General features: G+C 37.2%; 1 protein-coding gene across 1 annotated transcript; it reads right to left on the minus strand.

Moving 5' to 3' along the window:
- Positions 1-240: 240 nt before the first annotated feature.
- On the minus strand, positions 241-13,380 carry LOC18426689 (uncharacterized). The gene is made up of 13 exons (XM_006833331.4): positions 13,125-13,380; positions 9,568-9,695; positions 9,241-9,303; positions 8,913-9,034; positions 8,512-8,603; positions 7,283-8,093; positions 4,151-4,423; positions 3,135-3,587; positions 2,636-2,857; positions 2,268-2,363; positions 1,843-2,037; positions 1,528-1,641; positions 241-766 (listed from the first exon to the last, which is right to left on the minus strand). The coding sequence occupies exons 1-13, from the start codon at positions 13,223-13,225 to the stop codon at positions 506-508; spliced, it is 2,931 nt and encodes a 976-aa protein (XP_006833394.1). The 5' UTR covers positions 13,226-13,380; the 3' UTR covers positions 241-505.
- Positions 13,381-14,340: the final 960 nt, after the last annotated feature.

Raw genomic sequence — 14,340 nt, forward strand, 5'->3', positions numbered from 1 at the left:
CTAATTAAAAATAGTATAGATTAAATAGATCTATGAATATTCGAAAATCTTCAAAATTGACTAACTTAAAAATATATATTATAATATACGCTATTTTTTTCCAGACTTGAAATTCATTCTCATGCCCATACATATTGAGGTCGAGATGATCCATTTGAGGATTTTTAAGCATCCAAAAAAACCCCTTCTAGTGAATTTTTAAGGTGCGCCTTAATTTGATCATTTAGGGCCTCATACCTATTTATAAACTTTTTCCTTAAATAAACAACTTGCCAGATGGATGAAAAACAAAAAAAATACAATGTAATTAAAAGCTTTAAATAAAAGAGCTTGCCAACTGGATGAACAAAAAAAAAAAAAAAAACAAGGAAGCAAAAATACAGGTAAATATAGGAGGAATCCTCCTAGTGGACAAGAAAGTGGAAAATTGTCCTGGACTCTAATGGGAATCAGTTTGTTAGAGAGACTCAATCACCCGTATTTATCCCTCGAGCTCCTTTCTGTTTCACCTCCACTTATCTCTGAGTTCCTTTTTTTCAGAGAGGCGCCATGTTATAAAAATAGCAGCAACCAAGGCAACTATGGTTATGAGTAGAAGGGAATAGCTGAACTCTTCAGTGAGCGAATCATATGTTCGGGATGGCGCAATTCTTGTATAGAAGAGATCCACACCGTATATGAAAACCAGGCTGGTGGACTCTAGCTTCGCGGGGAATGTCTCGATCCCTCGCAGCCCTTCCACTCGGACTGAATGTGTCACATAAGACTGAAAAAACCCAACAAAATATTGTCAATCTCTCTCTAAAGCTATACAAAATCCGCCCCTCACACGAACACGCAAGCACACACACCACAGAGCATCCACACAGCTAGGAAGCCCAATGATTATCTCTCTCAGAGACACACAAAGGCATTGCATTAAGAGCCACTGCAAAAACCCAAGAACTCTCTCACTCTCACACACACACACATACACACTGCATTAAGCACAACTGGAGAAATCCAAATCTCTCTCTCTCTCAATACATTACACAACATTTTCGAGAGTTTTATGAACCACAGTATAGAGGCATAGTTCGAACCATTATAAACAATATGCTGACGTAAATTTTGGAATGGATTATAAAGAAATGAGTTTTTGGGCTCTTTTAATACATGAGATTGTGAGATTGAAGATATTGGGAGAACTACTTTCAATCACAACTACCCTGAAAGCATGTTTCTTAAAATAAACACAGTAAAGTGGAAACTAGAAAAACATAATATCAGTAGAAATCCGATCTAATTTTAGAACATTTTAACAATTTAACATTATTCTGATAATTTCAGAAATTGAATATGTTTCTAAAGTTGAAAAAGAGGCAAAAATAGTTATAGAAGTTATATCATAAGCCTAAAATAATGAGGCAAATGCTCATGCTCCAATACATAAAAGCAAAATCAAACCCAAGAAAGTGTGAGCCTATCCGATTATGATAACAAAAACAAGGAAAAGAACATAATAAATATGAAAGAAGAGAATGGAACCTGGGGTATGATTGGAAGTGAATCAGTCAAGGGTATAATCCCCTCCTCTTTCTCTGCTTGTGTGGGATTAATAGTCCGACGAGGATCAACATAGCGCTTATCAAGAGCCAAAACCTATGGATATTATCACATCATAAATTATAAACAATTATCTATTTTCGACATACATTCTAATAACAAAAGTAAATGATATACGAATTCTATTGAATCTTAAGGCAAGTCGTTGGATCAAACTGCAAATAAACCTAGCACCAAAACCCATGACAAGAGTACTCAACAAAAGCACATTTGCACACTCCTAGAGCTTTTAATCACCTGATCCCCAATGGTGCCAATAAGGAGCTGCTTTGACGTGATGCCCTTTGCCGTGGAGGTGACTGCCATCGATTTCACTGAGTGCGTAAAGAAGTAGCTCTGAGATTTAACCATCACCTCTGGTCGTGAATAAGAAGAAACAGGAGTCGTAAGGTTATGTTTTCCCAGTACAAGTTTCAACACGTCCTTGTTATCCTGCCCAATATAGCCAAAAATTAGATTAATTAAAAAATATGCAATAAGGGGAAAATAAATAGAGATAGATATAGATAGATAGGTAGGTAGATGGCACACACACACATGTAGAAAGGGAGAGAGAGAGACAGAGAGAACAAAAACACAAAAAGCAGCCACTTCAAGCATTTGGAGGGGGCTACTCAGAATGGAGTGAAAGTCCAATAAAACAAAAAATAAAAGAACATTACCGCACGGGACTGATCATAGATCTCGATGACTGACATCTCATATTTGTGAGCTCTCAGGTTGAAGTAGTGGTACACGACCCAGTTCTCACTAAAAACCTTCAAGAGACAATAAAGAGAGCATTTGCAACTCCAAATCAAACCAACAAAAACAGAGAAATACTAATTCTTATAAAAATCAGTACCCGTTTATCATAAAAATTGCACCGCTCAATAAGAATATAAATACTGCACTACTAATTAAGATTATACCAATTAAGAACAAATATAACTTCTCTAATTATAAAATTGCAGAATACTGTAACACTAATAATAAAAAAGGGATATAAATTTGCTTAGAGAAAAAAAAACAGAAATATTGCACAACTTACAGCTTGAATAGGACCATGGGCACCAAGGTGGGTGACACGGTGCAATATGCGCCCTGTAACTGTGTCAATGAGATATGCAACTAACCAAGCTTCATCAGGGGTAATAGACCCTATTCCATCTGTTGCTTTAGGCGCAATGGTAGCCACAAAGAGCACATTTCTTGAGATATATTTGAATATCACATCTTGGTCTGTCAATACCTTTGCTTGGGTATGAACCACCTGATCCAAAACATATCGTCCATCATTAGCTCTCTCATGAACATCTCTCTCTCTTACTCTCTCTCTCTCTCTCTCTCTGACTTTAACACACAAAGGCAGAACATTAAGAAAACTAGGTGCTGTCTTCATCATATTTGAAAAAGAGTAGAGCAGTCTCTTTCACAATGCCAGAGCGAGTTTCCTAAATCTCTTAACAACCATTCAAAATCTCTCTCTTCCTTCCAAAACCAAAAGGCAATACCGAACCTCGAAAACAAATAGTTAAAAGAAAACAAACCTCATTTGACTTTCTAGTCGCAACTGCCGAGATCTTCTCAGATTCCAAAGGGAAAACAACCTTCCACAATTCCCTGGTCTCAAAGCAGTAGTCATCCCCTTCTTCTCTTATGCACTTCCCCTTCAAACCATATCCCCTTATAATCCCTCTCTCACTATCAATTGAATACAAGTAAATATTTGGGAGTTCCCTAAGGAAAACCCCAAGAGACTCGCTTGATCTTGGATGCAAATGTGCTCTCTTTTCCCCATCTACAAATAAGTGAAGCCTTTGCTCCAACGAATCAGTGAAGGGAAGTGGAACAATTTGGGTCACAGGGTGAGTAAGCCTAAGGGATTCAAGCTCCTTTCCAGTGTAAGAATCAACAAAAGAGAGGAAATTGGGTGAGCCCAGCCCACATCTACCAACCACAAGAACGGACGGGTTTTCATCTAGAGCATGATGGTGAGGAACCTGCCATTCATGTCCATAAATATTTTCAATAAGTAAGAATATCGTTGTTTTTTAACAAATTTATTGGCTGTGTGAATACACCATGTAAAAAAACCTTCTCAAATTTTTTTTTTATGAAGTTCAAAAAAAAATAAAAATAAATAATTACTCTGGAAAAAAAGGAATCTTAAGTTCTTCTGACATTGTAGCAGATGATTCTGTACAGGTGATCTATGCTTATCTGGGGGCTCAGGATTGTGTGGCATGGAATAGCACCATTACTAGATGCCCTTCAAAGAGAGACAGGCTGCTTGCAGAGATAGAAAAAAGGGATCCCCTTGAGAGATTAACTCCCTTAAAAATAGTAGTATGCCCACTCTATGGTATTCTAACACACAAAGGGGATCAGACATTTGGAATGGGCTTACAAAAACAAACAATAAATTTAGAAAACAAAATGCTGCCCACTAGGTCCCTACAGAGATCTTATTTTGTCAACTAACAGAAGGCCTCCTATACAGAAACTATCAGCTAATGTATTAGAAATTTAGTTTCATTAATAATATTTCAGGAATATTAAGTACCTGCCACTGATATATTTTAACCCCAGTAGGATTTTGGCACTTTTCAGATTTTCGGAAGGAAGGAGATAGAAGAGACCAGACTACGCGCCCATCTCCAGTGTGAAGTGCCAGTATCTTTCCAGCTCTTGTGAGTACTATGAGAAGCTTTCGGAACCCATTATGGTCACGTGTCATCTTGGTTTTCTCCGAATTCTTCAGCCTCATTTCTTGAATCACAGCTATATCTTCTGCGCTTGCAAGCATTAGGGTCTCCTTGAGTTTTAGAAAGTGCCCCTTATTATAATAAAAAAATATAAAGAAAAGTCTCAGTAGATTGCAGGGATTCAATACATGCACATAGATCCAAAAACTTCTCGTAGAGAAACTTTCTGTGAATTGGCTATAGAAAATGTAAATCTGAAATAAAGAATGAGTCCTAGAATAGAAATAATTCTCCGGGAGACCTTGCATTAGAATTAGAAAGGTTGGTGAATGTAGACAAGAAATTAGAATCCTGTTAAATAAAGGCTATGTTGGCTGATTTTCCAATTTCTATGACACAATAGAGAAGAGAGACAAGTGACAAAACTGGTCGCCAATGAACATTTGGAAAAAGCTACCGATGTATTTCAGTTTTTCTTGAATGTAAGGCTGACGTATTTGGTTCACTCCTAGGTATTCATGGTGCAAAGGATGCCATTGTTTAAGACGAGTAAATAAGTCTTGTTTTACACAATTCAATGATTGAAATGTTCAAAAAACTCAAAAGGTCTTGACTCAGAGTTGGCAGCCCGTAGAGTCAACCAAAACCATGGGAACCAGCCAAGTCTCACCGGTTCCCATGATTTTAATGTCAAATATTTTTGGTGCTTGACCAAGTCTCTGACAGACTCAGTTGAGTTGGGATGCCTGACTTGGGTTCAGGACCCTAGCGAGTCCCAACTCGAGTCCTTGCTTTAAAACACTAAATCAAAACCATGGGAGTGCCAAGGTACACATAAATAATATTAAAAATGTAAATGATTTTGAAATTTCTACAAAGCTGCCCCTAGTTTTGGAAAAATATCACTCTCTCAGCCATCAAAATTGTAATAATGACTCCCTTCCGCCCTCGCCTTCCCCCCCCGGTCCCCCTTTTCTTTCCTACCCGCACATCCACCAACAAACATAGGGCCACCAAACGGGCTTGCTATCTCTCTCTCTTCCCACAAACATAGGGCTGCCAAATGGGCCGAGCAGGCACATGGACTTTGGGGCCGGGTTGGGGCCAGAAAGTAAGGCATGCAGACCAGGCCTAAGCCTGGCAATATAGGCATGTTTTAATTTCGGGTTGGGCCCAAAAAAAAATTTATATAGTCCATACATTAGAGTTTTATAGTCTATAGACCATAATTTTCATTGTCCATGTACTAAGACTATATAACTTTTATATAATTTATATCAAACATATAAATACATAAGGGAAAAGTTTATACAGAGCGTAGGATCTAAACAATCAAATTAGAGCCTACCTTCAAATTTTCACTAGAAGATGTTGTTTTGATGCCCAACTATCATCAAATTGATCATCTCGACATCAAGATGCATGGACATTAGAAAAAAATAGATTTCAAGTTTTGGAAATAGTGCATCTTGTAATGCATTTTTGGACCATCAATTTTCAAGATTTTCTGGTTTTTATAGATATGCTCGATATACACTATTTTTTAAGCTTTAAATTTTATAATTACGGATGAAAATATATTTTAAGGCTATCACAAAAATTTTCAGTATGGAATCCATATTTCTCGACACTATTTGAAGGTGGGCTCTAATTTGATTGTTTAGAGCCTCGGCTCTATACAAACCGCACCCAATACATAATTCATGGACTATAAAAAGGAATCTTCAAAGATCTATGAACTATATTTAGAGCCTAAAAAAGTCAAAAAACCAACCCAAATCCCTCATTTGAAACCCTAAACTTAGGGGTGGCAAACAGGTCGGTGGGTTGAACTGACCCAATCCAGGTTTAGTTCCCATTTTTTAATCTGGCAGGTTGGGTCTGGGTCCAGAAACAGGGGCCCAACTTTGGGTCAGGTCCAGTCCAATCTGGGCTGCTCAGAAACCCAGCAGGTCTGGCTTCACATCTTCAAGGCTTTAGAGAGTGAAATACATCCCCTAAGCTCGTTGATCTTCTTGAAGAAAACTTGGAGCTCAAATTTACAACCCTACCTCCATTGTTGAATGAATATGGGGGTTTTCTGGAACCATATGCCATCAATTTAGAATTTCTTCAGACCTATTCGATTTCTATTTTGCCCAATCTGGTTTACGACATCCAAAACCCAACAATTTTGAGATTGTATTGGGAACCCAATTGTCCCTGGATTTGATTTGGTATTATAAATTTGAGCAAATTTGGGGTTTTAGCAATCCATCAATCCTGCTATTCACCAATGTTTCAGGGCTTTCAAACTGAATAAGTTTCATTGGTATAATTGGGGTTTGAGAAAAAGGCTCTGTAAAATTCTTTAGAGAGAGAAAGGACAAGGGGGTTTTCCAACCAACTCACCCTCCTATCTCGCACGGATTGGGGTTCTTTTCAAAACCCCTTAATGTCTGTGTTGGATCACTACTGAGAATTCGACCCTCTTGCTGCTGATAAACTGACTTATTGGCTTTGCTAAGAAGCAATCAACCTTGATCAGTACTCAGTGTGGATTTCCTGAGATCACTCGGTCCCTGCTAAAGCTGCACATTCCGCTGGGCCAGGCTGGGCTCAGGCCCTTTTGAGGCATTCGGGTGGAGCCCGGCTTAGCCTGAAGAAACTATTTCAGGCCTGGGCCTAGTCCAAAAAACTCGTCCGAGCCCATGGAAGCCCTAGACATAACAGTGCATTTCATGACGAAAGCACCACAAACATGCGCTTTCATGGGAAAGAGGAGATCTAGGTCTGTGATAATTTTGTTATAAATTTTGAAACTTTGGAGGTACTGTCACTATTCAAGTAAAGTGAATAGTAGTTCCATATAATTTAACCTAAAATGTTGCATCTGGGATTCTATTTCCAAACAATTCGATGGAGAGATAGAGGGAGAGGGGGAGGGGAGAAGAAAGAGAGAGAGAGGGAGAGAGAGAGAGAGAGAGAGAGAGAGAGAGAGGGAGATATACCTTGAGCCATTGGAATAGGCTGTGCTCCACGTTAGCGACCGATACGCCTTCCTTCTCCAAAGGCAACTCTGAAATCGTCGTGTCCACAATAGATGCAAGACCATCTTCCCTACACCAAACAATATTACCCTGTTGTAGAAGCATCAATGAGTAATCTTCCATAACAACCAGAGCCCTGAACCCTTGAGACCTGTCAGTTCGAATATAATTATTAATAAAAACCATCTCTGCTCGCCCCCTTTGCCCGTCAACCTTGATATTATCCGTAATCAACTCATTGTTTCCACCACCATCAAGTTTAATTGAGAGAGAAAGCACGTCTTGCTCGTGCCTAACCACCCCAAAAGCCTGTTGGTCCTCAGAGAACAGAAGAGCATCACTAATGGCAGATGGACCTTCAATCTTATCTAGAGTCTCCATTTTCTTCCCATTTTCTCTTACCAATATCAATAGTACATGAGAATCAGTCTTGATAGCAACAGAACCCTTGAATCTTGAAGGTAAAAGACTGGCTGAACCAGAAAATTCAGGCACAATTTCTATTATAGGTCTCTGATGAAAAACGAGGTTTCCGTTGTTGAAGCTTGCTGTGACTATAGTAGACCTTGTGGCATCCAATGCAACTAGTGTGCCATCAGAGAGAAACAACATCTCTCCTGAAAAGCCTCCTGAAAATAGCGCCATTTTATGGTTTACTATGTCTCCATTTTTGGGGTTCAATTCATATAAAGCCAACTGTGAGGACCCAACAAGTCCTGCCGCATAAATGGTCTCGCCATTGGGTGACTGGCGAATCTTATGCATCTCTAGGCTGCAATACAAAAGCAAGAACAATTATCCATCAAAAACAGAACAAAGAAGAGGGACAAAGGAAGATCTACTCGGAAACTTGATATAGTTAAGGATTTTCCTTTGTCAAGAAGAAAATTTCTGATAACTTCCTTGTAATTTAAGGGAAATAGCATGTGTATTTTCATCATATCTATGTGTATGTGTCCATACACAGGAGCACTCACACACCCCACATAACAATATGAACTGGAAAATCTTTCATTGTTTTTTTTAATCTTGAGTGAAAATTTATTTAATCACAAAATAGGCCACAAGACTGTGGAAATCCCCCAAGTGTCAGGGAGACATTGAACGAATATCTCAGTGATATTTTTCATGGAAAATGAAAATCTTGAATATGCAGAAACGTTTGTGACAATTAAGCTTCCAGTGCCAACCTTTCACCACTAAGTTCTCTTCTCCAAAGAACATCTCCATCGATGCCAGAAATTGCATGAAGACACCCTCCACTGAAAACAAGAATGCTAGCCTGAAAGGTTTAGATAGATTACTCATACTCAGAAAACCATCTGCATAGAACAAGGTGAAACAGAATCTGGGAAAAAAATGAAATGAAAAGTTTGTGCAACACCAAAAGATTAAACTTTTTGCCTCTTTTGGCAGGATAACACCAAAATTCAGAAACAGCTATTAGTGGAAATATTTCCTTTTTCCTAATCAGAAAAACATTTTGTTACAAACGAGTACAGCCCAAATTTGTTTCCAAATCGGAACATTGTAATCTTGCACAGCAAACAATAGAATACTATAACGGCAATAGGAGATTTTTATTACTAACCGATACAGATAACAAGGACTTTGAGGGACCTGAACCTTGAAGGAAGGACTCCCACATCATCTGCCCATCAGGGAGATTCCATGCTCTCAGAATACTGCCACTGGATGAAAGGGTAATAACATCTAAAAAAATGAAAGAAAAATCACTCAATTATCTCTTTTTTTCTGAAATTTAAATAACATTTAGAGTTAAGGAAAAATTATTAAGTTAGGACCATGCTATTGAATATGAACTGTGAAGTGCATTGAGAAAGCAACTGACAGTATAGACTTCACAGTAAATTATTCTGCTATGCAAGAAAGAACAATAAGATTCATAGGATGATTACATTTTCCAAGAGCAATATCAATGTCATTTACAGCATCAGAATCACCAAGGACGTGCCTCCAAACTGCAGTTAAGCAAAACAAATGAATTTCTCAGCAATCAATAACATTACACATACAAGGCCAAGAATCCTTTTCATTTTTATTTTTTCCGGGTTAAAGAACAAACAAGAGCAATCTTTCAAATAAAAAGACCACATCAAGTCTGTCAGAAGAATAAAATTATTCATATTACATCTTGTAGAATGCTAAGATTGAGCCCTAAATATATTTTTTATGCATAACAAAAGCTCTTGTCGGAAAAGGGAAGTTGTCAAAGATGAACATACATATGTCGCCTCGACGTAGATCGAGAGAAGCAATGATATTCTCGTCAGTAGCAACTACAACACGCTTCCTTCCTTGTTTTTGAGTATGGAACACCGCATGATTTACCTTCCCTATATACTGTTGATGCCTGCAAAGAAAAAATGAAAACCCCAACACTCAGCCAAAAACCGTTCGCATAAGATACACATGCCTTCCTTCGCATAGCTTAAAGTCTTGGAGTTCAAAATCGTGAATCGGACTTTGCACGATTGGATCGCATGATCATCAAATACAAAAATCACAAAGCCTACCTACAATCACATTATAACTTGATCCATTTATAAAACCCCAAATTATAAATAGTCAAGAGAAAACATTTTGTCCACCTTGGTACATACAGCTACATTGGCCCGCCATGCCCAATTTTTTAGCCTTTGGGGTATTTGTTTCACCCCAAACATGGCAAAGACATCCTCCCAGCCTCAATGAAGAAGCTCATGAAAGACTTTTTTAATAGAAACCCTGAAAAGTATATTTCCGGACTTGATAAGCACTGGCCATCCATTTCATGGGGCAAAGGCCATCAAGCCGCATCTATCTTTTCAAGAACTCAATATCAATTTTTCTTTTGTCTACAACGTTCATATGGTCGTGACGAGGCAATCTACACAATTTGGGATAAATAAACCCCCCAGGATCTCGATCTAATACCATTTTTTTCTTTCCTTCAAGGAACGGCTCCTATTCATTGCATCTTCTCTCTCCTAAAAAAACATTTTCTGGTTTTTTTTTCTAATTTTTTTCATGATCTTCTTTGCCAGGACAAGAGGATCATCGTCCCAAATTTTAAACAAAAGAAATGCCCTAAGGCCCCAAAAATAGGGGGAAGGTACTTGCTCTGGTCCACTCTTAGGCGGATGAAATTTTCACTCACACACACTCAGAAACACATACACACGCACAATCATAAATTACTATATAGAGAAAATAACAAAAATAATAATGAGGACAGGCTTTTCTCTTAAACAGCAAGGTTAAGGACTGGTAAGTTCAGGATCAAAATACACTATGTGATGGTTGAGACAACGGCCTCTAAACCCAAACAACTAGGGGGTACGGTATTGCATGACCCTTTGCTCCATCCAGTTTATTACATGACATTCCTAAGGATATTCTGACAGGGGTCAAAGAGAAGTTTCAGTGCATACAACAGCAATATCTTTGGCAGGGAAATAGAGAAAACATGAAGATCTCATCATGAGGGGGGATAGAATCCTAAGTTTCTATCCATTATAACAGTCAATAGCACCCTTCTCGGCAAATGGTATTGAAGGTTGGTGGCGGACCTAGGTAACCAATGAAAAAGGGTAGTTAATTCTAATAGTTCCAGCAAAGTAACTTAGTGAGCCTGAGCTTAAGAAGTTCATCCAGTTCCTTAGGTTACTAGAGCACTAATTCATCTAATTTGGCACCATGAGGATTCAGGCCTTTCCTCTAAATCTGTCTTGTTTTTGTCCAATATACCACATTGTCAAGGGGAGCTTGAAAATCACTTATCTCAATCTGCATTTTCCAGGTATATTTGGTCCTCTTTCCCCTCATCGTTCAAGTGGTAGGTGGGTAATTCCCCCTCGACTGCTAATCCAGAGCTGGAGTCAAGTGTTTTGTCCCGTGTTACAACAACATGGACTCATGTGTCAGTGCCTGAACAGGATAATCAAAACCTCCAAACCAAAATTAACCTTTCAGACACGAAAAAATCATAAATCATTTAGAGGAGGTCAGAAAGCTTAAGGAATTACATAATGACATTTCAATAAAGCAAGCAGCAAGCAGAAATGTCTAAGTCTCCAAGTGTTGGATACATGAGTCCAGGTCACATAGGTATCCTTTCCTATAAATGTGAAAGAATCTAGATGTTTATGCCCCCTCACAAATTTTTTGGGTATTTGGCTGGAAATAGACCAAAGAATATCTGAAGGTAGAGATAGAAGGATGTACAGTTCTTGAGAGGATCAAGGGCTCGATTTTATCTTGGGTCCTCTTTCATAAGGAACTTTATAGTTGCTCTCACTTGGACGTGACCAATGAATGTTTAGTGGTCAGCAGTCACCTGCAGCCACACCATGAGCAGCTCAAGCCTTGCCATACAAAGACACACAACTAATATGGGAATTGATCCTTCTAGTATTCTAATCTTGTTCTCTGGTATACGCATTTGTTTATCCACACCATTCAGTGTATGTTGATGTATACAACTCCATCACCGATGTTAACGATCAAATAAAAAAAAGCAACATGAATGCATACATGCACAAAGGCACAAAAAGAAATGACAAAGTTACTAGGTTGGAGAAAGCAAACCTCAATCCTCATATAAATTGGTTCAAAACTTCAAACAAATATTAATTGAACTTTATTCTTAAAAATAAATTTATTTAAAGACTTTTCATGAGCAAATAATGAAATTCATTGAGTGCAACACATGGCAGCTATATAGCAAATGGGCAGGCGAAAAATTAAAGAGAAAAATCCAGTTTACTCAGACAAGTACAGATTGCAAAGCGATTCCATGCGACCATGGTGAAGAACCTTACATAGCAAATTGCCAATTAGTACAACATTATTATAAGGATATATATCAAAAGATTCATGCAATAAAAAGTTCTACAGCCCAAAATCATCTCAATAAAATGCTAGCAAATAGATTCATAGATAGATAGATAGATAGATAGGTAGGTAGGTAGGTAGGTCGAAACAGATAGTGAGAAAGAGAGAGCCAATAAACAAGAGACAAGGTTCAAGTGAAATTCAACAACTATTTATCGTCCCATTTGAAATCTAGATACTTGTTTCGACTCTACTTCTATACACAGACAGGAACAAAACTGAAAGCCTACTAAGCATGAGTGATTAGAAAACAAACCTCAAATGGAAATTGAGACAATAAAAAACTCATAGAATGAATGTATAAACCAGTAGAGTTTAAAACAATTCAATAAAAAACTGCCAAAAAAAGAAGAAGCAATTATCACAGTGAGATAGATTGAAGATAGATAGATAGATAGATAGATTGAGAGAGAGAGAGAGAGAGAGGGAGAGAGAGAGAGTTCCAATCCCCATATGTTAAACACACCCTAATCTACACAGCTGTGACTTTTCTTTCTATATAAGTAAATTCTAAAAATCTATCTCAATCCCAATTATCACACCTTTATAAACAAAAACATGGCAAATAATTATTTCAACGGGAAGCAAAAATCAAAACCCAAAATCACTGCTAAGGGCTAAAAAGCACATCTCTACTCATAACCCTCAGTCCATTGCAATAAACTCCATTGATAGGCCCCTCTTACACTCGAATTTTCAGTCCAATTTGATGATTTCAGCGTCATAAATACCATGGTTTTGCCCAAAATTGAAGATAAAAGCACAAACAGGAAAAAAAAATCAATTACAGAGGTGACAATGAAATTTGTAAGATGAGAGAGAAACTTTAGTGCAACTGATATTAGAGAGATGAAAGAGAAACCAATATGCAAGTGAAAGTAGAGAGGGAGAGAGAGAGGTAACATACCAGTCCATGATTCCAACTTGATCTTCATAAAGGGCACAACTGGGATACAAGGACAAGGTCAGAGAGAGGAGAACTAAGAAGAAACCCATGATATTAGCCATGGATTTCTCTTTCGAAATCTCAGATACAAGGGTGATACAGATCTGGCATGTGCTTGAGTTCAGAGAGAGAGAGAGAGCGTGAGTTTAGAGAGAGAGACGCAAGGGTCCAAAGCAATTGGAGTTCTGGGCACAAAGAATCTGGGCCGAAGGGCTTCTGAAAAAGAATCCAAAGATTAATGCGAGTTTAAAAGGGTGAGAGGCACAGCGCCGGTAACTGCGGCTCCGGTCCACGAACCGGGTAACTTCTGGGTCAGAGTCGACAACAGCAATTGGGCGACTTCTACAAGAATTGAAAATAGAGGGAAAACAACCAAATAATAATAATAATAAAGAAAAAAATACATGAAATGGTAAAATTAAATCCAAGTATTTGATTTTATTCAATAAGTGCTCTGAGTCAAATAAAAAATTAAAATAAAAAAACGTTTTGGTAATACAATGACTAAATATAGCAAAAAAATGATCTTACAAAATTTTAGTTTTTTACTCAAAAAATGTTGTCAGGTTACTTGTAGATCAATATGATTGGAACATTTTGGAATAGATTTTTATGAATTTGGTGAAAAAATGAGTGAGAAATGGAATATTTCGGATTTTGGTTAAGACTCTTGAAGTTTAACTCTAAAATCTCGAGTAAGGAGTGTATACTAATGAGATATTTGATCCAAGGAGGTCACAATTACTTACCACCATCCGATGTAAAATCTAATAGCTTGGATACGTCACAAAGTTCGAGAAAATATCTTTTGAAGTTTGAACTTGATGAATGTAATAAATTCAGTCATCTAATATTACGTTGAATAGTCAAAATTAATTGTGACCACCTTGATCTAAATATAAATGATCTCATTATACTTTTCTATATATAATATAGTGTATTTCATATTTATTGTATTAATATATATATATATTTATTTTATATAATATTGTATATATCTATTACATAAATAAATATATCATTTATTAGGTAATGTAATATATTTTATCTATTTATTATGTAATGTAATATAATATATAATATAGTATATTTTATAGTTATTTTATTAATATACATTTGTATTATATGTAATATTGTAAATATCAACTTCATAAATAAAGTATATTATATAAACATA

This window comes from Amborella trichopoda, chromosome 5 (genome assembly GCF_054954075.1).
Source record: "Amborella trichopoda isolate Santa Cruz 75 chromosome 5, AtrichopodaSantaCruz75HAP2 v2.0, whole genome shotgun sequence".
NCBI lineage: Eukaryota > Viridiplantae > Streptophyta > Magnoliopsida > Amborellales > Amborellaceae > Amborella > Amborella trichopoda.